At 31.0% G+C, this 27,231-nt stretch overlaps 2 protein-coding genes across 2 annotated transcripts in view; one reads left to right on the top strand and one right to left on the bottom strand.

Moving 5' to 3' along the window:
• The window catches only part of LOC143084093 (uncharacterized), a 41,570-nt gene extending 31,230 nt beyond the window's left edge, over window positions 1-10,340 (top strand). The window contains exons 3-6 of the mRNA XM_076260500.1: window positions 5,591-5,906; window positions 7,035-7,062; window positions 8,051-8,217; window positions 9,527-10,340. Coding sequence (XP_076116615.1) covers window positions 5,591-5,906; window positions 7,035-7,062; window positions 8,051-8,217; window positions 9,527-10,340 — 1,325 coding nt within the window. The remainder of the gene's footprint in view (window positions 1-5,590; window positions 5,907-7,034; window positions 7,063-8,050; window positions 8,218-9,526) is intronic.
• Window positions 10,341-11,145: 805 nt separating this feature from the next.
• Window positions 11,146-12,472, bottom strand: LOC143084092 (uncharacterized). Its single transcript, XM_076260499.1, has 2 exons — window positions 12,345-12,472; window positions 11,146-12,063 (listed from the first exon to the last, which is right to left on the bottom strand). Exons 1-2 carry the CDS (start codon window positions 12,387-12,389, stop codon window positions 11,146-11,148), a joined length of 963 nt encoding a protein of 320 aa, XP_076116614.1. The 5' UTR covers window positions 12,390-12,472.
• Window positions 12,473-27,231: the final 14,759 nt, after the last annotated feature.

Genomic DNA, 27,231 nt, shown 5'->3' with positions numbered 1-27,231 from the left:
GGTAGGCAAATTTGTTTTAGAAATTATAACATTATTGCCCCTTCTATATACATCAGTTTTCCCAGTTTCAATATTCAAAGAAACATAAGTGTCAAAAAATTTTATGTTACACATTTTTAAATTTACTATCTCACTGTAGCGTAACAATCCTGCATAACCAACTAACATCATAGCACAAATTCTCACATTCGGCAAATGAGCACGATCACTACCAATTTTGTCCACTATCTTCTGTAAATGATCTGCTGTAATTGGCTCTTTTTTCAAAACTGGTTTACTTAAAATCCTCTTAGCTCCTTCAATCATCATCTGAATAAGCTTGTCTTCACACGGATTGCACACTAAACTGAAATCATGATACCACTAGTCTTTCTGCTATAAAAATGAGCTAATAAAACTGACTCAGATACGGATTGCTGCACAAGGCCAATAACTCAAGATAACGTATCCATTAAAAGACAAACAGATAGAAACGTTACAGGCTTTAGATCTTGGGAATGATTGTATCAGCATTCTACCGACTGGTTACGGGAAAAGTCTGATCTTTCAAATGCTGCCATGGGTCCTTATGAAAGATGAAACTAGGATAGTTATAGTTATTTGTCCACTGACTTCCATTATGCAGGACCAAGTGTAGTCCAAATAATTATGACGTCTTGAAAGGCTATTATAATTTTTTTCTTTGACGCCTTACATCGTCTTTTTCTTTGACGCCTTACATCGTCGATGTAAGGCGTCAAAGAAAAAAATTATAATAGCCCCAAATAATTATGACGTCTTGAAAGGCTATTATAATTTTTTTCTTTGACGCCTTACATCGTCGATGTAAGGCGTCAAAGAAAAAAATTATAATAGCACGCCTTACATCGTCGATGTAAGGCGTCAAAGAAAAAAATTATAATAGCCTTTCAAGACGTCATAATTATTTGGACTAGACCAAGTGATGAAAGAAAAAGGTATCCGGGCTTCCTTTGTTAATCTTCAAGGGACTGTAGCTTACAGCTACAACAGTGATAACGAGGACTCCGATGAATCCAAGCCGCAAACTGTGAGTATTACAAAAAAAATCTGAAATTAATATAGTTAATGCTGGTGTACGGAATATCTGTCATTGGAACTTAACAAACACAATTTAATGTTACTATTCCATCTATTCTTGCTTTTGGGTATGAACCGAAGCTCCATGTTGAAGGACATACATGTACATATGTACTTTAATAGTCATTAAAAGTTTAATCCTGCTGCAAATATTTGCACCTGTCCTTAGTCAGGAATCTGATGTACAGTGGTTGTCGTTTGTTTATGTGATTTATACATGTTTCTTTTTTATCTATATATATAATATGTTAACTTTAAATATGTTGTGACTATCAGGGATGATTCCACTATATAGTTTAGGGCCGCTTAACGGCCCTTAACTCGGTCAGCGGCCCTAAAAAAATGTTTGTAAATATAAATTCCCAATTCAGGAAAATAAAACAAAAATCGGTATTTTCTGAAAAGTTTCCGTCACTGATTACGGCAACTATAATTTTTCATAGTTTGTCGTCAAAACGCAGTAAAATCCGGATAAGAATGCTGACTTTCATCGCATTTTATTAACAACGATTTAATTATGTCAACATGAGGTAAACAATTTAAGTGGCCGGATTCAATTGAAGTTAAAATTTTATGGGAGTATTTGGTCTCGTAAAAGTAGATCGCTCAGCAGGTTGATCAAACATATGCTTTTTGTCAAAGTGTCAAAACAGACCTCGGCAGAGAGCAAATTCAAATTTTGATATTACATTGATGAATGAATTTTAATGGTAAAAGCAGATCGTCCAGCAGAGCCGGTTATGTAATTTGATTAAAACTTGTTTTGTAAAAGAAATTATTTAATATTTTGCTCTTTTTTCCGCAAAAGACAAAAGTTTGAGCGTTTTCGAAAATAATGTTGATGATAGACCATTCACTGAAATGAGACCCCCCCCACCCCCGAAATACGATGTCATTATTATGGAACTGTTTCAAAAGATATGAAAATGATCCAAATAATTTTAAAGTTCACTGGTTCAATTGCTTTAAATATCCTATCAATTAAGTATATGATCCAAATAATTTTAAAGTTCACTGGTTCAATTGCTTTTCGGAATTCGACAATTGGCCAGTTCTATATTTTGAAATTCATTTAAATCAAGGTAAGTTTATAAAGATGATCTGTTGAAAAAATACCCAATGGATGATTTTTTTCACTGGTTAATATTATGGCAAGCTGTTTTGCTATTTAATCTAACTTCAAGATATCTCATAAACTTTATAAGATATCTTATATAATAGTTCATTAGATATTTGATATTGAAAGATATCTTATAAACTTTAAAAGATATCTTATATAGTTCACGAGATATCTCAAATAATTTATAAGATATCTAAAATAATTTATAAGATATCTTATAGTTTATAAGATATCTCATATAATTTTCTTTTTCAGATATCTTATAAATTATATAAGATATCTAATATAAATAAATTTGTAAGATATCTTATATAAAGTATATTTATAACATATCTTATATGAAGCATATTTGTAAGATATCTTATGTAAAGTATGTGTAAGATATATATTTTAAATTCGATATTAGATATCTTCTATATTATATAAGATATCTATTTTATATAAGATATCTTATAAAAAAAAATATTTATGATATATTATATAGTATAAGAACTATTATTAGAGATATCGTATAAATTATAAGATATTTCATATTATTTTCTTAATATGATATCCAATAAATTATACATTGTATAAGATATCTTATGAAAAACATATTTATAAGATATTTCATAATCTTTAAGATATCTTAAATAAATCTTATATATTATATGAGATATCTTATGTATAACATAAAATATCTTATATATTATGAGATATTAAATTTGAAATTCGAATAAATAGCTAAACGGCATGCCATAGATTTATGTTAGCTGGTACCTGTGGTATATTTGTTTTTGTAATAGGCCTCGTTTACCAAAGTTAAGATGATAGTGCATCATATGCAATGAAATTCATGTATTACAACTTCCCTGGTCTGAATCCAAAAATTTCTTCAATCAGTGTTCAGTAATATTAACTTAATATTCATTTTCCGTTTTTACAGGAAAATGATATTATTTCGTCTTAGATTGTATGCATAAAAATTAAAATTCCCAATTGGGATAAAAATTCCCAATTAGATATTCAAGGGACCCATTTGAAAACACCTGGAATCATCCCTGTGACTTTCAATTGTATGGACAGTTGTCTAGTTGTCTTATTTATATGTATATTGCCATGCCTTTTATTTTATAACTGTCAATGCTGATTAAAGATATTCTTTTTTTGATGACAGAAGAATGCGAATCCGGGTCCGTTCGCACCCATTCACTTTCACACCTACTCATGTTCGCCCCCTTTCACTTTCGCACCCTTCATGTTCGCCCCTTTCACTTTCGCACCCTTCATGTTCATGCCAAACTTTAATTGGTTTTGTGTTTTAATGACTATAGCTTTATAATCAAGTTTTGGCAATTTTATTCTTATATTTGTTGTTGTTGTCTCAAAATAAAGTGAGACAGCATTTTATTTTGTGTTGAATAACTCTTAATCATGTTTTGGTAAGTGTATTGCTATAACTTTATTTCATCGACTTGTTTAAAAATAAAGTGAGATTCTGACTACGTTTTTTTTTTGTGTGTTGAATAAATTTCATCATCTTTTAGTTATAATAGTGTATTGCTATATTTTATTGTATATGTTGTTTCAGATCAAAGGGACCAAGCTGTTATTAAAAACAATTATCTTTCGTGTTTTTCATTTAAAATCTTTAAATGTTTTACTTACACCAAAATAATTTCATGAATTTATAACAACAATCATGATTTTCCAATTATTCAACTGAAATTTGAATTAAAGTTTGGCGTGAACGTGTAGAGTTCGAATGTGCGAGGTGCGAAAGTGTATTGGGCGCAAACAAACCTGATACTGAAGAATGCAGGACAATTTGGCCCAGAAACAAGTCAGAAGATTACTTGGATTATCTAAAAAAGATAACTCAGATTGTCAATAAGACAACTAAGTTTGTCAAAAGTCTTATTTTATACTTATATTACAAGTTGTCTTGCATGTTTTGACAGTTCAAGTTTTTTTCATAGATGGTCCAAGTTGATGAGCTCCCAAAGTTACTTTAGAATAGGTACTTCTATTTTAGAAAATGTTAATTAGTAAATATTTTTCATAAAACATGTTAAAAGCTATTCAACACAATATCTGGTTTGAGTGAATTCAGGATTAGGAACAGACCATCTATGGAGCACCTCCAACATTAAACAGGTCATGGAGATCCCTGTAGCTACACTTTTTATTGATAAGATCTTCATCTTTTGTAATGTTTTGATTTTCAGATCGATTTTGCATTGGCCATTACTGAAGAGACAGCTTTGTTGAAATGTGCATCTGGTGTTGAAAATGTTTTTTACTGTAAAATCAGAAATTATTGCAAGCGTTTTTTTGTTGGTTTTTGTCTTTTTAAAACAAAATGTGATTTTTATTTTAGTGTTAGGCCTAAATTAAAATATTGTTTGTTTGCCCTTTTCCGACCCTATGTTTTGAAACAGGGTAGGTAGGTAAAATATTTTATTTTTTTCCCCAAAAAAATAGCTTGGCTCGGTATATTATTTGTCATGGGTAGGCAGGTAGGTAAAATATTTTATTTTATAGATACAAAATCTGCATAATGTCATTTTTTTGTCCGTTTGTTTTTGCAAATAAGTTTTCCGCTGGGACTATTGGTTTTGAAAAAAAAATATATAAGAGACGGCCCTATAAGAGATAACTTTGTACTGGTAAAATTATGTCCGGGCAGACATAAATTACTACATTGTGTACTAGAAGAAAAAGTCCCTAGAGTGTTACAAATTTCGTGTGTGCCTTTTTTCCAATAAAAATGCTATAAGACTTAAAACTCAATTGTCACGTATTTTGCATCACATTTATAAATGATCTGTATGGAAAACTTGGCGATTTTACTGCCGGATATTCTCCACTTTACAGGGTCTTTTGGTTCATGTCAGATATAAATAATTTAGCGGCATCGTTAACATAATCATTCTGATATGTGGATCACAAAAGGCCATCCCTACATAGAATACAACGTCCGTTTACAAATTAGTTTGTACACACGTAAATACTTTTGTATCAAACGAACTTTTTTGTAAATGAACGTTTAAATGTACAGAGTAACGTACTTCATGTCATGATTTCAGAAAGCGTTCAACAAGCAAATGCTTCACAATAAATATTTACATGCAAAATCGAAGAAGAACTGGGAGTTATATCGCCAACAAAGAAATCTTGCTACCAAACTTAGAAGACAATCTATAAGAAATTATTTTATAGAGCGTTGCACTGGTGGTCCAAAACAAAAAGATTTCTGGCCAACAATCAAACCTTTTTTAACAAACAAGGGTAGTCATTTTGATAACAATATTGTTTTATGTAACAACGATGAAATAATTAATGACCAATCAAATGTTGCAGAAATTTTTAATAACTACTTTGTAAATGTAGCCAAAGATATCGGCAATGATAATTGTGAGGTAGATGATAATCATCCAAGCATAAAATCAATAAGGGAAAATTGCAATGTTGATGGTAGTTTATCTTTTATAGAAATTAAAGATGACTTTGTTGAAAAACAAATTAATAAGATCAATGTAAACAAAGCTACTGGCTTTGATGGGGTATCAGTAAAAATCTTGAAAATAGCCAAACCAGTAATTGTTAAACCTATTACTCAACTTATAAATATGTCTATTAAGAGTTCAGAGTTTCCTGACGATCTTAAGGAAGCACAGGTAGTTCCACTGCATAAAAAGAATAGTCAGTTAGAGGCAGGAAACTACAGACCTGTTAGCATTCTTCCGGTGGTGTCAAAGTTCTTTGAAAGGGCCATATATCAGCAGCTAATAGAATATTTTAGTAAAATATTTCATCCTTCCTTGTCAGCTTTTAGACCTGGCTATGGCTGTAACACCGCCTTATTAAAAGTCATTGAGGACTGGAAAAAAGCAGTCGATCAAAATTTATATGTGGCTGCTGTGCTAATGGACCTTTCTAAGGCCTTTGACTGCTTACCCCATAATTTACTTCTTTTAAAATTGAAGGCATATGGCCTGTCAAATGAGGCACTTAATTTAATTGATAATTATTTATCAAATAGGAAACAATGTGTAAAAGTCGGTGCATATTTTAGTACCTGGCAAAATATCTATAAAGGTGTACCGCAGGGCTCGATTTTGGGTCCTGTGCTTTTTAATATTTTTCTAAATGACATTTTCAATTTTGTGAAAGAAAATGAACTGTATAATTATGCAGACGATAATACATTGTCACACTCAGGACCAGACCTAAATGGATTAGTTAAATCTTTGGAAAAGGAAAGTGCTGTTTTAATTGATTGGTTTGCTAATAACAAAATGAAAGCTAATCCAGATAAATTTCAGGCTATAGCTGTTGGGAATAAATCAAAAAGTGGGAATATTAAATTCAATTTGGACGGGAATGAAATTTTATGTGACACTGAGGTAAAGCTCCTGGGGGTGACAATAGATTATCAACTCAAGTTTAAAACTCATATCTCTGATATTTGTAAAAAAGCATCAAGGCAGTTAAATGTTCTTTAAAGAATTGGAAAACATCTATCTAAATTAGGAAGGTTAACTATTTATCATTCATATATTATGTCTAATTTCAATTATTGTCCTGTGGTTTGGCATTTTTGTGGGGAGGGTAATACTAAAAAGATGGAAAAAATACAAGAACGTGCCTTGAGAATCATATATGAAGATTTTGATAGTGATTATGAAACTCTGTTGTTAAAATCTGGTTTACCTTCTTTAAAAATAAGACGCCTAAGAATGATGGCAATAGAAACTTTTAAAATATTACATAAAGAATCACCGGTGTATCTCCATGATATCATTAATTTTAAAAATGTATCTTATACTTTTAGAAAACAACAAACTGTTGAAATTCCACAGGTGAGAACCACACATTTTGGCCTTCATTCATTAAGATATGCTGGAGCTACACTATGGAATGAGTTGCCTGACACGATCCGTGCACAGACAAACCTAAACCAGTTTAAAAGTATGATCAACAACTGGAATGGCAACTCATGCAGGTGTGGCTCCTGCAGATCTTAATACCTTTATTTTATTTTGTGTTAAATGTTTGTTCCATGTAGCTTATAGAAATTAGTTTGCTTTATTTATTTCATTCTGCTTTGCATGTGCTTATGTTTCAGTTTTAGTGCTTTGCTTGCATGTGCTATGCTTTTTATTTATGAACTTTTTACTAGCAATATAGCTATCATAATTTGTATGTCTCATATGTGTGTTTTATGTATCTTAATATGTGTGTTGTTATTGTTATTAATGTCGGCAAAAAGCTCTACAGAGCTTATGTTTGTATTTAATGTAACCCGACTTGAAATAAAATTTCTTATCTTATCTTATCTTTATCGATTTCAAACAAATGCTTTGAAACTTCAAATGCAAGTGTTCATGTCAAACGCTCAGGTGATACCAAACGGACTGGACCTTATACGTAAAGATAAAACCCGAGGATTCCGGTAAAAAAGTTTTGAGCGGGAAATACAAATATAAGATTTTTGGTAGGAACGAAAAAATAAAATAAAATAAAATCTTGCTGGTAAATACAAATAAAAGATTTTCAGGCGGAACGAATTGATAGGGTCGGTCGGTAAAGGGCAAACAAACAATATTTTAATTTAAGCCTTATTGAGAAAAATTCTGCTTCATTCATGTCCAAATCTAAAATGTGAGTTCAAATTACTATGATAACAACCCTGTCACACATGTCACATTTTTGCAATAATTTCTGAATTCAGTCCAAATTTTTCTAACAAATGTACATGTATATTGAAATAAGTTTTACCAATTAATATGTCTGATCAATAATTCAGTAAATCCTCTCAAGATGACCCTTAAATATTTTCAATTGTAGGTTACAATGACTGATATGGAAATGATTAAAAGTGGGGACATTGAGATTTTGTACAGCCATCCTGAGGCTATGTTCACTCCAGTTTTGAGCAGAATACTACGCAGCAAAGTCTTTCAGCAAAAGGTGTGCTGCATTGCAGTTGATGAAGTTCACATGATTGAGGAGTGGTGAGTATATTAAAAAAAATGGAGATACCAAAGTGATTGAATAAAGAAAAGACAAGAACAGAGGCACTTGTTATTAAAGAAAACTTAAGTTTGAAGATCAGAAAAAACACAATAATATGCCCCTTTATTTTAGATAATTTTGTGTGATCTTTTTTTACATGTGTACCAAGTTCTAAGTTGAAATGGTGATTTCTTTACATGTACATGCATATGTCCTCCAATTGCATTATAAGGGTTTTTTGGCGCTGTCTTTCTTCTTTTAGTAAGACACCAGGTTCGAGCCCTGGGGACCCGAAGCAATTACTATATTGGAATGGATATATATACTGTACATGATCACCATATTCATATAAATTGTTGAAGACCCTACATCATCTATCAAGATGAAGAACAAAAATCAAAGGCCTGTTTCGTTGATAATTTTTCTCTTTGTTCATGCGTTGTGTGATATTTTGTCCCATTACTCCAGATCCTATGTTGCAAATAGTCTTAAATATAGTCTTAATAGTCTTAAACACATGCAACTGAATGTCACATTTATACATGTAGGGGTTTCCATTCTGTATTACATTATATATACACTGATTTGGACTTCATTTATTATTTATTTACATGATTTGCAAATATATTATACAAATAATACATGTATACAAATGATATATCATGTCTCGTTTTAATTTTACAATGATGTTATACAATGGTACATTTCTTATAATATATATAAACATATAAGCTAAAGGAAAATAAAGATTAATTTAACGATTACCAATGCCTTATTTTAAAAAGATTGAGAGAAAAAAACTTCAAAATTATTGGTTGTTTGCTAGAAATTTTGAGAATATCTAGATTTAGTAAAGTTCATAATGTTTTTGTATTTCACTTTAAAATCTATTTAATGAGTTTCTGATCTAAAGACATTTACATGTTTTTATCATTTCCTTCCAGTTATTCAAGATAAAAACAATTTTATTGATAGAACCCAACATATGTGCAGTCAATGACAGTGATAAACAACAATGCAAATACTTCAAACATTGGCATACAAATAATTTACAAATATTAGACATACATGTCTTTTTCCCAATCATACTAATTTTCATATCTACAAAATCATAACACCTCATGACGATCATGCAGTGACTTGCTCTTGTTAATGAGTCTGAAATTATGATTTTTAACTTAAATTTAATATTTAGGTGATGTTATTTCATGTATTTGGAGGCTTTGTTATGTTATTTTCTGAAGAAAAAAGTCATACCCTTTACTGATTTCTTTTCTGCTGTCAAATTTCATATAATTAAAATTGCAGGGGAGAAGATTTCAGACCAAAGTTTAAGCAGATTGGAGAATTAACAGCTCTTTTTCCAAATGCTGCTCACCTAGCTGTAACAGCAACTGCCACACCAAGTTGTATACAATCTCTCTTCAAAATACTTCAGTATATTAACCCAACTATTATTAAAGTAAACCCGGACCGACCGAATTTGTTCCTTGAAATAAAAACAAGATTGTCAAACCTTCAGAAGTTTAGCAAATACGATGATATTGTTGTTCCTCTAGCACAAGAGCTTAAAACTAAGCAGGACAAGTTCCCATTAACAATAGTGTACGTAGAAAGTTTAGAAGCATTGGGGTATTTCTACCAATTTATAAATTATGAGTTAAAAGAGGAGCAGTACATAGGTGAGGCAATTCCTAAAAATAGAATTTTTGGCCAATTTCACAAGGATTATACATCTCAAATGAAACAACACATTCTGTTTGAACTACGGAAAGAGGAACTAAAACTTAGGTTGGTTTTGGCAACTGTGGCATTGGGGATGGGTCTAGATGCACCTGCAATTACTAGAATCATACATTGTAGGCCCCCAACTACATTGGAGAAATATTTCCAGGAGGTTGGCAGAGCAGGAAGAAAGGGTCAGAAAGCTGAGGCGTTAATGTACTACAATAACAACGATCTAGCGAAAAATCGTAAGGGTTTATCGGACGCTATGGTGCAGTACTGCAAGACAAAAGATAAATGTCTCAGACTTCAGCTGCTACAATACTTTGGCTTTAATGAAACCAAATTTAATGGACCAATGCATGAATGTTGCAGTTACTGCAGGCAGTTACAATAAACAAAAGTGACAAAGATTAAAATACAGAACCCATTTGAAATGTTCTCTCATAAATAACAGTACATATATATTATTCTATTTTGAATGTTTTCACTATAACCCATAACAAGGTCTTGTAAGGTAGACAATTGTGGCATAATTTTGATTGAAATTACCATTTCATGATATCACATGAGTAGATCCATTATATTTTGACTTTCAATTTGCTTTACAGTTACCATAAGATTTAAATAGAATTTTTTTTAGTGAAAAATGCAATATATTTTTTATAAGACAACTCACTGTTTTACATTGTGTTGACGTGCAACATTTAATTCAAAATAACAACTTGTTGAAAGTTTTTAATAGCCTTATTTTTTATTATGAAAAAAATCAAAGAAGTAAGTCTGCTTTGACATTTAGACATATATTTTAAAACACTCATTATCCTTGTTAAACCAATACAGTTTAAGCTTAAAAATTCAACCTAACTATTGACCTTATCATGTTATACAGAAATTTTGCTTTTTTAAAGGAGTTTTTTTTTACTTATAAGTACACATTTTCATAGCAAAATCATTTCTCAAAATTCTGTAAAAAATATTCAATTACTCTTATAGTATTGTCAAAAATTCCCCTTGTTGAGTGAACCATGGCATGGAATTGACTTGAATTGAATTCCATCATCATTCAACTTTCTACTTCATATTAATTTATTTACACATCAATAACAGATTTTTTCATTTTTCGTTTTTGATTTTTATAAATTGTATGTACATGTATGACCAGTAAATTATTTAAATGCAAGTACATGTATATGTTTTAATTAATCTTCCATGTCACTTTCCTCATCGTCATCATCATCATCATGATTGTTATCATCATTTGCCTCACATGGCAAATCCCTTTGCAGTCTGAATATGGTTGATTTCATATTCCTTAAAAACACATCAGTATCGAAGTTGAAAGGTGATTGACCTATACCAGTGAATAATGTTAGTGTTCTGTTTTCATGAAAATTCCAAAGATCAAGGTCTTTTAGCTTCTTAACTAGAGTACTAATGTCTTCCTCCGATGATCTCTTATTATGTTTTGTTTTGAAGTCGTTCAATTTCAACATTTTGTCAAAGTTTGTTGTTACATCGTTTATAACTGGTGCTGCTTTTGACATTGTGATAATAGATTTTTCTGTCTTGTTTGCCCCAAGACCTTTGATCAAATCTTTGACTAACTTCACTTCATTTTCCTTGTGCATGTCTGCAGCCTTATTTTTCCCAATACCACCATGGACGTTAACAAAAGATGCAGCCCTAACCTCTGTAGCAACATGAGGTGGCAAAGTGAACTCAGTCTTTAGAATGAAGTCAATACATTCGGTAAAATACTTAGAAAGAACTGAGTGTAAGAAAAAAAATGGAATCATTGTCTTAATGATTACATTTGTTCTAACCATATCTCCTTCATGAATAGCATCTTCCATTTGCAAAATAATAAAATACCATTGAAGAAAATTGTGAACATAATTAAACAGGTCATCTTGTCCCTTTTTCACTTCCTGAATAAAAATTGTAATACCATTCACATTTATGATGCAGCCTTCTTGTAGTCTAGGAACAGGAACTTGTATGATAGTCTGTCTACCATTAATAGAGAGTGGAACTATTGCTGTGTTATTGTCTAATGATGCAGAACATTGGTATGCCTGGTTAGCTATCAGTAGTTTTAGATCCACTTTTTTGGGTGCCTGAAATTAGTATATATACATGTATAGAAAATATGAATAAAAAATCTGTGGTATGAATGAACATTTGTTTCATAAACTAAAATAAACTGAATGCAATATACAAGACTGTATTGTGATATATAATTGCTTATATTTACTACATTAATGTGAAATTAAAGAAAAATATTGGAAATTTACAATAATGAAATCATTTTTTTGATGCATGCAATGGAATTACCCCCCCCCCCCCCCCAAAAAAAAAATGGTTTAACTGATAAGTGTAGAATTCTATTCAATTATACCTGAGTTTCATAAGGTATGTAAATATCTGCTATCACTTCCTCCATAAGGGCATCAAAAATCTTCTGTTTTGAAGGAGCATGTAACTGTTTAATATTTTCAGGTAACAGTTTGTGGGTTGGTGTGTCGTCCAAGTTTGATGGTCGCAAATTAAGTTTACTGGCGACGCGTTAGCGGAGACAGTAAACGGGTATTTGCGACCATCAAATCCCAAATTGATGCCGTCTGAGCTTAAAATACAATATTGTTATCTCCATTCTAATGAAACTGACAAAAAACAACGTTAAAACATGTATTTAAAATCTGTCATATGCCGCTTGCGCGTACATCCCATAGCATCAATTGTCAATTGATGCCATGTAAGAAAGTGACGTTATCCAATCAAAATGAACGTTACAAACGTTGTTGCATTAGAATTAGTGATTGTTGTTTGTTTATCTGTTACATAATTATTTTTCATTAATTTTTTGTACATAAATTTTTTTGTTTCAATTGTTTTACATTGTCTTTTCGGGGTCTTTTGTAGCTGACTATGCGGTATGGGCTTTGCTCGTTGTTGAAGGCCATACGGTGACCTATAGTTGTTGATTTCTGTGTCATGTTGGTCTCTTGTGGAGATAAGTCTCATTGGGAAGCATACCACACCTTCTTTTATATATCACCAAACAAACAAAAATTGTTCCCTTTAGAATCTAGCTATTGAACTTATGTTCACCAATTTTTTCATATTTCATTGATGTACACATTCTAAAATTAAAGAGGACAAAATTAATTGGAGGTAAATTTAGCTTTCATTTTAAGATCCATTTTTAAAAGTACTTCAAAGTTAAAACAGTATGCACACATACCTTAAATCTACTTTTCACCTTTCCATTGACATTTGACCTCTGAATCAAAATCTTCAGGTTTGCTAAAGTCCCCTGGTCTCTGCTGTTACCTAATTTGAGAAATCTTTTGGTCAGTTTCTTAAAAAAATAAAATAAAAGGATAGGCATAATGTACATGTGAAACAGCATGAACAGAGACCAAATGATGTACGTAACAGTTACAAAAAAGACACTGAAATTTTACCATTCTACAAATTAAACTTTAGAATGGCCCTTGTTTCCATAATTCTTTTGACTGGTACTCATATACAACTGTCTATTTTTTACATTGTTGAAGGGTATGAATGATTCTTTCATCGTTGAAGACCCTTCATAACTATCAAGATGATGAACAAAAATAAACATGATAAAAACTAGTATGTTCATTGATACTTTGTATTTGTCTATGTATTGTGTGCCATTGTGTCCCATCTACATTTACTCTCTCTCCCATTCTCCTATTTGTATCTTCATAAAAATTGATATTTCTCAGAATAAATAAACTGGATTGAAAATGTAATCAATACAATCATTGAAATATGAAAGAAATGTATGTATACTTAGTCCTGATGTTTCTGTATATCACCTAAAAGACTTTTAGGAAATTTTAAACTGTTTTATTTGTGTTGTTACAAATAGGAGAATGGGAGAGAGAGAGTAAATGTAGATGGGACACAATGGCACACAATACATAGACAAATACAAAGTATCAAAATGTTTTATAGTTTCTTAGTGGTATGATTGCATAATTTAGTTATATAAATGATAAATTGTCCATGTTAAGCATTTTTCATTTGTAGGATTTAAAATTGAGAATGGAATAAAATTGAGAATGGAAATGGGGAATGTGTCAAAGAGACAACAACCCGACCAAATAAAAAACAACAGCAGAGGGTCACCAACAGGTCTTCAATGTAGCTAGAAATTCCCGCACCCGGAGGCGTCCTTCAGCTGGCCCCTAAACAAATATATACTAGTCCAGTGATAATGAACGCCATACTAATTTCCAAATTGTACACAAGAAACTAAAATTAAAATAATACAAGACTAACAAAGGCCAGAGGCTCCTGACTTGGGACAGGTGCAAAAATGCGGCGGGGTTAAACATGTTTGTGAGATCTTAACCCTCCCCTATACCTCTGACCAATGTAGAAAAGTAAACGCATAACAATACGCACATTAAAATTCAGTTCAAGAGAAGTCCGAGTCTGATGTCAGAAGATGTAACCAAAGAAAATAAACAAAATGACAATAATACATAAATAACAACAGACTACTAGCAGTTAACTGACATGCCAGCTCCAGACTTCAATTAAACTGACTGAAAGATTATGATTTCATCATATGAACATCAGGCACAATCCTTCCCATAAGGGGTTTAGCATCATACCATCAGTTCCGATGCAAAGACCTTATCAGTGACTCAATATTAACGCCAAAATATGCAATCTTTAATGACTTGACAACAGTATCGTAATTATATCCCTTCTTAATAAGTCTATTCAAAGGTTTTGTAAGTTTCTGAGGTGAATACTGACACTTTACATGTAAGTCTCTTTTGACAGAATGGTTTATACATTTAAAATACCTCTAGAAAGTCTTGAAGAGTGTGGAACAGCTCAATTACCATTGGGTATAATTGATCAAATCTTTCTTGCTTAGTGTGTGCTCCAGCTCTTAGTGTCTTTGTCCCTTGGAATCTGACCCTGGTAAGCTGATCTCCTCCAACTGGAATCTGCAGTGTGTCTAGTTCTGCAGCTGAAATGCGATTTTATACTAGAATGCAATCACATGTGAAGATAAGCTCTTAAGAATTCATTCATAATTGATAAAACTATAAAAATCCTACATGATTAAACTAAATGTACTTTGTGAACAAATGACCAAGAAAAAAAGGTGTGGTGAAGACTTTGGCAATCATACAACTTCTTATTTTTTTGCCTCAATTAATACCAGTAGTCATGTGTGAACAAACTTGTACTTATACAAACTTTAATGGGTTACGATTGTATGTATTTTTAGGCACAGAAAAGCAGAATAATTTAAAAAGGTCAATCATGGCAAAGCTATCTAATTAAATGAAGTAGATATACAAGACATATATTCAATTTAGTAGGATTATATATAAAGACATGCATATTAGTCCGTCACCTGGGCTCTGCTATAATAAAGCTTTCAGTGGCTGTGTGTTACCTTTCCTCGTCAGTTTTAATCTAGCGGCGTACTACAGTACATGATATATAAGGCATGGAGATGTTATTGTTAAAGATCAGCTCAATTATCTATCTATATATATATATATATATATACAATTGTTGTGCTATTCTACAGGTACCATAACTCTTACCTATAGTACCGGTACAAAGATACTGAAACATCAATATAAAAAATGATAGATTTGGTTTTAGATGTATCTTATTTACACAACCAAATAATTTTGATCATTGTAAACAGAAGATTTTTTTTATATATATCTCTCTCTCTATATATATATATATATATTCTACATGCATGTGTCTATTTCAAACCATATGCTACATACATATATATATATGAGGATCATGTACGTATACAGTATACAGTATATATATCCATTCCAATATTGTAATTGCTTCGGGTTCCCAGGGCTCGAACCTGGTGTCCAACTAATAGAAGAAAGACAGCACCAAAAAACCCTTATTATGCAATTGGAGGACATACATACATGTATAAATGTTCATAATTAAACTAACCAATTGATGTACTAAAAAAAAAATGTAATCACCAAGATGGGAAAGATCATTGCATTCTGACTTGGGACAGGTGCAAAAATGCAGTAGGGTTAAACATGTTTGTGAGATCTCAACCCTCCCCTTATACTTCTAGCCAATGTAAAATACATGTACATGGAAAATACCAACCTCTGCCAGCTTTTCTATACCATCTGTTAATCATTTCAATATATTCATCCATAATTCTGACACATCCGTCATAGGAGCATTCGTTGTTCAAGGAAAGAGGGAGCATATGTACCACAGATTTTCTTTTCATCTCTTCTTTGTGAGGATGATCTATATGATCTGGCAAAACTTTCTTCATCCATTGAAATCCTGGCATGAATTCAACAAGAATACGTCCTAAAAGAATCTTTAGGCTATTTTTATACACCAATATCTCGGCTTCATTTGGTAAGAAGATTTCCAGGCTTGATTCAGGGGAGTCATGGTGCACAATAGGCTGTTTTTCAGTTGAAATTCTGTTTAAAACAAAATTTGTAGCGAAAAAGTGGTAGTCCTTGTTTTTGTTGGTCATTCGAACATCATTTGTATTAACACGAATGTCTAAATTGTCCCCATTGAGTTTGCCATTTTTTCCATCAAAAACATCTTTTATCAATTTTTCTTCCAGCTGTTCACCAAATTCTCTGATGATGTTTCTTTTTGAACTTTCAGATAATGTCAGATGTATGCTATGCAATCGATTTAATAACTAAAATAAGAAAGAAAACATGCAATATCTGGTGACTATTTGTATTCAATAATATTAAAGAAGAAAAGATCTGTAATAATCTGTTAATGGTTTTTAATTAAAGATTGCTTATCATGATGATTTGCTCTTGAAAAATATCAAATTTATCCTTCTGACATAATCTGTTCATTTTATACAAAACAAGGTTAATCTAGATATTTCACCTCCAAAGTAATTTTTTTATACCAATTTTTGCATGATCTTCATGATTAATTTAAAAAAATAGAATTTGTAAAATTGTTTTTAATCAAAATTTTTGCTGGCAATATTGAAATTTCATCCCATTATCACCTAATTACTAATCATGAATTATCTTTTGTCATAATCATGATAATAATTTGTTTTGAAAACTCCTCATTGGAGAAGGGACCTAATAATAGGACCAAAAATTGTCACTCTGAGGCGGATGGTGAGCAAGACTAAACTGTGGTTTAATTTTATCAATAGTACAACTAAAGTCGATGATAGGGACCATCTTGACTGCGTTGTAGGGTATGCATGATTTGGTCATTGTTAAATACGCTACATCGATCGTCAAGAAGAACAAATGAAGAAGAACTGTAATAAAAGCCCTGTTCATTGATAACTTGTATAATTTTTCTATGTATATTGTGCAATATTGTCTCTTGTTAATATACTCCATCAAAGAATGAACTGTTTATACCTTATTATCTGCATGGCAACGAATCAACAAAGCTGAGAAGATCTTTTGAATGCAAGATGCACATACATTTCTACTCCATACATTGTTGCTATAGTGGCTACTCTTTTCTCTATTGACTCATGTTTTCCTAAGGAATGTACTAAAACCTATAATAGTAAATTGTTTAAATGTCTTTCTTGTCAATGTTCATTTTACAATCATGAAAATGGGAATACTTAACATCTAATATAAAATATATATATGTTGTTTATCATTATTCGACAACATCTTTAATAAGTAGCTAATATAGAATAGAATAGTTGAATTTCATCTAATAAGGGCCCTTGGATGGCATATCAAATACAATATTATGATTACACATTAACAAAGCTATATAATATAAACAACAGTATGTCATGTATGTCTAGCTTTAATAAAAGATTGCCATTTTTGAAATCACCCTTGATCCAAGTGCAACAGGGAAGCTAGTGTTACCATGAAATTTATAAAATGAAATAAACCTAAATATGCATTGATATTCAATAATGATATTATCAATGTTGGAAAGATTTTTCCCCTGACATTATAATTGTACATGCAATTCTTGCTGTCAGCTTAAAGATTCAAATGTGCACTGTCAAAATTTGAGTCAACTTAATAGTGAAAACTACAATAAACACATAGTGTTCTCCCCAGGGCCTTAAGGCACCATGGTAACCATCTGTTTAGATTTTGCAAAAGTGTAAATTATTGACATTTCTATAAACAAATTAAACCTGAATGTTGATGAAGCTTATACCAGAATGTGTGATTGTTAAACCTTGATTTCACAACTTTTGTTGAAGCTTTAAAAATCATTAACCTGTAGCAAGGCTGGACAGTGTGTATTCATTTCAAGAATACATGCTGAAAACATGTCAGAATTCTGTAGTCTTCCAATATCATTCTTCAAAAGAAGGCTCTTTGTGTTTCCAAGTTCAGAAAGCTGCTTGCTGATCTCTTTGCAAATACTGTCATACTCACTGCAAAAAAATGATTTTGAGACTATCATCATCTTTTTCTTCAGAAATATTTAAAATGGTCAACTTTATTGATGTTCTCTAACTATAAATTATAAATATTAAAAAGTCAAGTTTTCAATACAATTAACTGGAAGTCTTCAAGTACAATTTCATATTTATTGAATTAAATAGTCATATTTCAAAGAGTTTAAAAATAAAATCATAAATTTTAAAACAAAATGTCATTATTTTCCATTTTCCATAACATAAAGTCTACATGTATTTGACATTATTTGGACATTGAATTATAGATTTTTAATATGATGAAGATTATTTCCCACATGAGGAGATTTTAAAGACTTTATGAGTGTTATGTACATTCATTTCAATTATATTTCATAAGGTAATTAAAAGTTCAGAAACTATGGAATACTATATAATAATAGGTTGTATGAGTACATAATGCAACAGCATGAAGGTTAGATGATTTACAAAGAGTCAGACATTGACAGAAAAAGCAGAATAAAAAAAAAAAGAGTCAATCATGGCACCTAAGAAAAACTATCTAATGAAATGAAGTTATACAATGCACAAGACATATATCCAATTTAGTAGGATTATATATAAAGACATACATATTAGTCCATCACCAAGATTATAGTAGTTCACATATATATATATCTATACAATTGTTGTGCTATTCTACTGGTACAATAACCATGATAACTCTTACCTATAGTACCGGTACAAAGATACTGAAACGTCAATATTAAAAATTAGTTGTATCTTATTTACACAACCATGTCAACCAAATATTTTGATCATTGTAAACAGAAGATTTTTTTTTATATCTCTCTATATATATGCTACATGCATGTGTCTATTTTAAACCATATGGTACATGCATATATATATATATATGATGATCATGTACAGTATACAGTATATATATCCATTCCAATATAGTAATTGCTTCGGGTTCCCAGGGCTCGAACCTGGTGTCCAACTAAAAGAAGAAAGACAGCGCCAAAAAACCCTTATTATGCAATTGGAGGACATACATACATGTATAAATGTATAAGAAAGCTCAGTGTTATACTTCTGTGAACTTAAGATGTTATGATCTGTATCATCACTCTAACCATTTATGACAAAGATACTTACATGTACATGTTAATATCAACATTTTATGTTACATGTTAAAATTAGTCTTGATTGTCAATTAAAATGTATTGTACAGAAGATTCACTTCTCAAATATACTTTGTGTGGCTGCATTAAGAGTCTGGTTATCTTAAATCATAAATTAAGCCAGTGATATATGTCGGTTAAAAGCTCACTTCAGCATATGTTGTCTCTGTTTGTATACCTTACAGACTCCAAATAAAGTTTATTTATTCATTTATTATTATTATATATATACCTATCCAAATTTTGGCACAGTAAAGCCTCAATCAGCTAGGTTACTATCTTGGTCGCTGATTTGTCTGAGGTCACATGAAGGTGAATCCTTGGTATATGAATGGTCATGGCCATTGTCAAAATCAATGCGCCGTCTAGAAACACCTGATCTTTCCTTTACTGTTAGACTAGTATTCAACTTCTCGAATGAACGGACCAGAGATGAAATAACTGGTTCTCTTTTGGGTGTTAATTTGAATCTCAATTCTGATGCTGGTGTTGGGGCCAATCTCTTCTTACTGTTCTTAGCAGTTGGAGTTTTTATAAGTTGATTTGTGATTGGTTTATTATTGACATTAACTGAATTTAAAATTGCATGAGATAATTTCTCTTTGATATTTTTGAAAGTTTTAACAATATTTACACAATGATCACAAATAACAGTATTGCTGATTAATCTAAAGTCAATAGTATTTTCGAATAAAAGTTGCAGGTTTGGTTTAATATTGTCAAGTTCACTTCTTTTACTGAAAAGGCCAAAATATTTGCTTTTGCTTAAGCCACAACACAGGCATGGTGCAAACTCCATACAGCGTTATCGTTCGGGTCATACTTCTTCTTGTCTCCGTATGAGCCTTCTTTAAATAGGAGCACCACCATAGTTATGGCGTATAAAGGAGGACATTTGGAGCCTGTATCGGTACAGATTAATGTGAGCATTTGCCTACCCAATTCCCCAGCCAGGCCGTGACGGGTCTTATTACCCTAATTCCCTTTCTATACAAACACTGCCATCGGCCCTTCGGATGCTTTCGGTTATTTGCTGCGGATTAGACTGGAACTACTTTTTCCTTAGGGTGCTATAAACAGTTTCGTATAAAAAACTAGGGATTATTCCCCGACTAAAAATAACCATGGAGGGAAACCCCTGTTTATTTACTCAATTGGTGAAAAAGTATCATGTTTTTTGTATTTGATTGTAAAAATTAGTTAATTAGCTTTCAATTAAAACAGGTTGAATGATTGAAATAATTTTAAAAATTATATTAACTTTACATGTTTTGAGGGGAGACAACACTGTAAACATCCTATTTTTTTGGCAGTGAAAATTGAAAACTTATTTGCAGCCACTGTAGCTCTTTTCGGAGCAGGAAACCGTACCCTGAAACAAGATTTTTTTGAAAGGCCAGGTAAAAACCTACAAATTTCATACAGTTTTGATTATGTAAAATGTGCATGGATCATGTCTTCATGGGTGTGCACATGACCTGGTTTCAAGTTTTTTTATGTTCAAATTAGACCTTTTTCCCCCCATGTTCATTGGATGGAATATTTTTAATATATTAAAAGTACACATTATTTTTATTTCATTATAAACTAGAGAACATTCTGATTCCAGTGATATCTAGTTTTATACAAGTATCTTTATTAATCAGTCCACCACTAAGGGTCACTTATGCATGGTCCCTCAAAATGTGACGTCATAGAAAAAAACTGTTGATTGCACCCTAAATGACAAGAAAAGGTATGTAGGTAGGGACTATTTTACATGATGAGACTAATGGAGGGACATTCAGAATTAACAGTGCTTATTGAAAATTGACAAAAAAAACTTGAATGTATTATGTAGGCTTTTTTTTTTAATTTTAAATAAGGGAGGGTACATGTATATGTTAATAAGAATCACACATATTTTTTTTATTTGGTCTTATCAAGAGCATATGAACACAAAAAAAAACACACCCACACAGTCTGGAGAGTCTTTGTCTCGTATGAAATCTTTATCTACATAAATAATTATCATAAATCATTAAAAGCTGATTGACCTTAACATATTTTGTGTACAATATATAAGTTTGAAAAAATGAAAATTTGTTCATGTTTTATTTTCAAGTTAGATTTTTGTCAGACCAAACTTTTAAGCACCAGGTGTTGATATTATTCTACCTGCTTAGATGCTTAAGTTTAATGTCTCAAATTCATATTTATACACTCTAACCTAACATTTAGTGCTTTTCTTCTTGTCTTGAAACTGGTAAATTTCTATTACCATGATTACAGTTTTGCCTTTATGCAAAAAATCATATCCATAAAAAGTATATGTATAATTTTGCACCTGGAGACAAAAGAAACAGTTGAAATCACACCATGAAAAAAAATAAAAAATAAATAAATGTGTCAGACTGTTTTGGAATTAGACATAAAATACTATTTGAAAAAAGTAGAGATTTTTAGGTTCCAACAATCAAATGAATTGCAAAAAGGAAACCAAAAAAAATATACAAGCAACTGATGAAGTCACAAATCAATATTAAACTACATATTAAATATTGAGTAATACAAATACAAAAGATATACTACAGTAAGATAGTTTATGCTTTAAACTAACAAAATATTGAATTTTGTTAGATTTATACAACTTTTGTAAGTAGAAACATCTTATATCATTTAAATTGAAAAGTAACATTTATGCTCTGTTTTTATTGAATTTATTTCAGTTTAAGTGCAGCAGTAGCAGTCCATGCAGATACAAGTGTAGAAGATTCATTGCAATTATGGTGGGTTTGTCTTGATATGTGTACATTTAACAATTCAACTGTATTCAAATTATACAAAGATTAACCAGTTGAAATATTTTTTTTCATGATGCTCTATTTATAAAAATGTGATGGTGATTCTCTGTTTTTTAATTAAAAGTCTATCATCAGCTACTGATTGTATAATTTTAAAACCAAATGTAAATAAGAAACTGAATTTGTTAGCCAATTATTGATAAAAAAAACAACAACACCAGATATGTAGCCTTTGGTATACCAATGGAAGAGGCAGTTTCAATTCTACTTTTATCATTAACAGTGCAAAATATAAAGAGAGGAAATGGAGTACATGTTTAAAAAGACTGCAGCCTCTTCATTATTTTTAAGAAGAAGAAAAATAAACTCTTAAACACTGAACTTTATGACTGAATTCATATCCTAGTGTTTTCAATACAAGTTGAAAATAGCGAAATAAAAGCAAAATGTAAAACTGTAGTGGCAGCCTATAAGCTACCTGATGAGTACCCTTGGCAGGGACGAAACAGTTTGAAGTCTATTTTTTGATGCTTTTAATTTTTTGAATAATAACATGGATATCTTGAAATATGCTATTTTTTTATTGATTACAGTATTATGCCAGGTCCATTAGTTAAAGAAGACAGAGCTAAAAGCAAAGATGAAGATTTCTCACCGCTATACTCGTGGGTATTAATGCACATTAAGAACAATTTTAACCCTATACTAAAAGCCTCATAAATATAATATGAGTGTCACGATAAATTCTCATACAACACATTCTTTGAATACAGTAATTAGAAAAATAAACCTTGTCAACCCGATTTATGGTAATTTATAGCAATTTGAAAGGGTATTGTCTTTATAAATTTCAAATTATATACCTTAATTAGAATTATCTCCCTTATAACATTGATTTTTTTTTTAGTTTCTTTATAGACTTAATATATTTTTCCCTCACCCGATATGATTTTGATTCCCCAGATAAATTCTTGTACTAGGACACTGTAAGAAAGGTGTAAGGAATATATTAGTTTGAATGATTTTTTTTTTTTAAATAAAAGGGTAATCACTCTTTGGAGTCAGTAATTACACCATTGGTTATATCTATATATTGTCTAAATGATAAAAACAGAGAATTATTATCATCCAAAAGCTAAAAATTTTAAGATTACTTTTATGTGAAAAAAATGTTCACATTTGTAAAAAAAAGGAATAGGCATGGTAATGGAAATTACCTGAAATATACATATACTTTTATAAAATTTCAGAGAACATGATTACAGCAGACAAATATCTTCAGGTCATTTCAATATACCTATTGAATTACAGTGAGTAATGTCTTATTTAAATATATTGGTTACTTTATCTTCATGAAAGTGGACTTGGATTAGTTTGATACTTTCAATGGGTTGAACTCTATTAAATCATATCACAATACCTTTTATTTTTAATTTTTTCTCAGTAGTTAAATGAAACCATTCCTTGATAGTTATAATTAAACCCAGGACAATTACTTATTTCAAAGGTTAAAATGTAAATGAAATCATAATTGTACAGTTTGATTAATTTATTAAACTCAGTACAGGTTTTCAAAAATATAAATGATCAGGTCTGCTTGACAATTTGTCTTACCAGCAATGAAAATCCAATTTATACTTGAAGATACATGTAAAGATTAATATTTCTGAGATAAGCAAGTAATTACATTTCAGGAGTATTTTTTCTATGGTTTAGTTATGATAAATAGTAAACTTTAAATTATTTGATTCAGATTTCATATCAAATGTCAAATTACATTAACTTTTCTAGTTCAGCATGTTGGGCTATCAAGGTAAAAGGTTAAAGATTGAGTAGGTTAAATGTGAATTGCCATAATATTGTTTATAAACATATGAAATTTCACTAAGGCCGAGAAAAAAAAGATCAGTGTTTCCGGTAACCCGACCGACCCTGTTTTTTAGCCCCGACCCTAACTTTTTTATTGGATCTTCCAAAAAAAAAAAAAAAAAAATTATCAACCGACCCTGTTTTTGACACAGGCTTCTGATAGATGACATAATATTTTTTCTCTCTTGCTTCCTCTTGCATAGAAAGCCAGTAAAACATTTTATTAATGTCAAAAGGTATTCCAAATAGGTTAAAATCCAAGAAATTAGCACAGCAGGTGCTTCAAAAACATTGCAAATGGCACACTTCCGGTTTTTGAAACTAATTACGGATCCGGACTTGGAAAAAACATGATAATTTTCCGGATTTCATTTACGATGTCAAAAAAAAAAAAAAAAAAAAAAAAAAAAGAATTCCGACCTACCGACCCTATTTTTCAAAATGATGTTACCGGAAACACATATCTTTTTTTTTTCGGCCTAAACAAAAGGAAAGAATCACTTATTTGTACTTAAGATATAACCATGTGGAATTGTGTATTTATGTATACTTATGAAAGAAATTGTATGCATTTAATTTACATGTATTCTTTAGAAAACCGACCAATAACATTGACAATGAACATGGATATACTAGACCAAGAACAAATGGTAAAGCTGTTTGCAAAGAATTGTTTCCTGTACCAATTAACAGAGGTGAAAACCCTAGTAGTCGGTTATCAATTTGAATAAATTTAAAATATAACTTTAATATTTGGTAATTGGTTGCTGCATGAACTTGGGAGAAATTTCCCCTATATCAGATATATAGATAAAGGATTTTCTTCCAGCTAAACACTTAAATATCAACAAAGCTTAATATCAGTATTGTTCAAAGGGAAATAACCCTTAAAACATAATTAATTGTCTCCCCCTTTATCATTTATCTATTTCACATGCATGCAATGTTTTTGTAATAATTGTTTTACAGTAATGAAAATTTCATTAAACAAATAATTTCTATTTCTGATTATGTCAGATTAAACATAAATTAATCAAACTTTTCAGATGTACCAGACCAGAGTATGAATCCTATAAACGCTAATAAGAACTTTTTAAAGGTAATCACTAATGAATGTATGCAGGTTTCCACCAAGCGTCAAGGTGAACAGAGTGTTTTAATGAGGAAAAAATCCATGGAATCCCTTGCAGATGAAAATACTGATATGACAAGAGAAATTTTGGAAGAAATGAAAGACAGGTGAAAATTTTAAAATATTCATAATTACACACATATATGAGAGCCCAGGTGGTCGTGTGGTCTAGCGGGACGGCTGCAGTGCAGGCGATTTGGTGTCACGATATCACAGTAGCATGGGTTCGAATCCCGGCGAGGGAAGAACCAAAAATTTGCGAAAGCAAATTTACAGATCTAACATTGTTGGGTTGATGTTTAGACGAGGTATATATATATATATACATATATATATATTTACAGCCCAGACATATAAAATTTATTTACATTCATTTAACTATTTTATTTTATTTTAATTATTTTTTTGTTATCTATTTGAAAATTACTCATTTACCAGGAAAAAAGTTATATTACATTGAATTCTTATATGACGTGCTTCTTTCGCTTTGTAAACAACACTGTGATAAAATTCTCGATATATCTATACTTAGCGCAGACTCCGTGGTGTACATAATAATGGCTGTTACAATATACCTCCCACGTAAATCCACATGTATTGAAACCTATTTGCAAACCCTTTGTCGATTTTATTGTTTTAAAAATTGCAATTAAAAAAAGACAAAATCACTTTTATTCTTATTCGGATGCAAAATAAAAAGAAGTAATGCACAAGACCTCGGAGAAACCATCAAAATAAAAATGAAATAAAATTCCGCGAAAGTCCATTAATGTTTTTGACGCATTTAAGTCATTTCAAAACATGACGTCATACAAATGAAAACGCTAGAGTTGAAAGTTTTCTGTTACGTGAACCATTGAAATGTTGTTTACTATTGTATTAAAATTGATTATCAAGGTAGGTTTTGTTTGATTTTCTATTCTATTGCATTATTCGCATATTTACTGATTTCAGCAAGTCAACATGGCGGCTCCTTAGTTACGAAATGTCAACTTTGGATTTGACGGTAGCTTACGAGAAAAACATGTAAATAAAAATGACAATTGTGTTGGTTTTGAGATTGAAACAGATCTTTATTTTAGCGGTTGTTCACGAAATAATCCATGCAAGCTACGGATTAATTAGAATGTTTGATCTTTATCTAACAGGGAGTAAAAAATAACAGCCACACACACAGCTTTACCCACCCTCGCTTCAGTTTTTTTAATGATCGTATTTGTCCTATTAGAATCGAAATAATTCATGGAAGCCATAGATTATTGGAAATTTACACATGGCCTGGGCCGTGATATTCGTTAATTTTATCCCTCGCTAACGCTCAGGATAAAATTCGAATATCACGGCCCAGGCCATGTGTAAATTTCCAATAATCTATGGCTTCCATGAATTATTTCTTAAATCGATTGAATTTTCTGGTAGTGTGAGTGATATTTAAATAGTTAACTTTTTAGGTCTGCACAGGAGTAAGATACCTTGCTGATAAATACTGTAAATTCAGAAATTTCTGTATGTTTTTATAATTGATCTAATCTTGCATGGTATAACTTTTCCTAATATAAATATTTTTTTAAATTTACTGTATGCAGCATTCACTAAAATCTAAATCTTTTGTTGAAATTTAGCAAAATGAATGCACACAATATTTCTGACGTTACAGTGATAGGAGAAAGGGCTATTTAATATAGCCCTTTCATCTATTACCTTGATACAGTACAAGGCATTAACATTATTTATCTTTCTATCAGGTATGCAAAGTAAAGAAATAATGCTCTCCTAGTAAAATTGAGGTTTTCGAAAGATGGTGTTGTGTTTTCAGTGAGCAGTTTAATTAAACATGCCACTGATAATATGATAACTGACTTTTGACTTGCCTACTTACAACATTTAGAGAAGTCGTT

This window comes from Mytilus galloprovincialis, chromosome 7, assembly GCF_965363235.1.
Source record: "Mytilus galloprovincialis chromosome 7, xbMytGall1.hap1.1, whole genome shotgun sequence".
Taxonomy (NCBI): domain Eukaryota; kingdom Metazoa; phylum Mollusca; class Bivalvia; order Mytilida; family Mytilidae; genus Mytilus; species Mytilus galloprovincialis.
The sequence above is the reverse complement of the archived record's forward strand: the minus strand, read 5'-3'. Positions and strand labels throughout refer to the sequence as shown.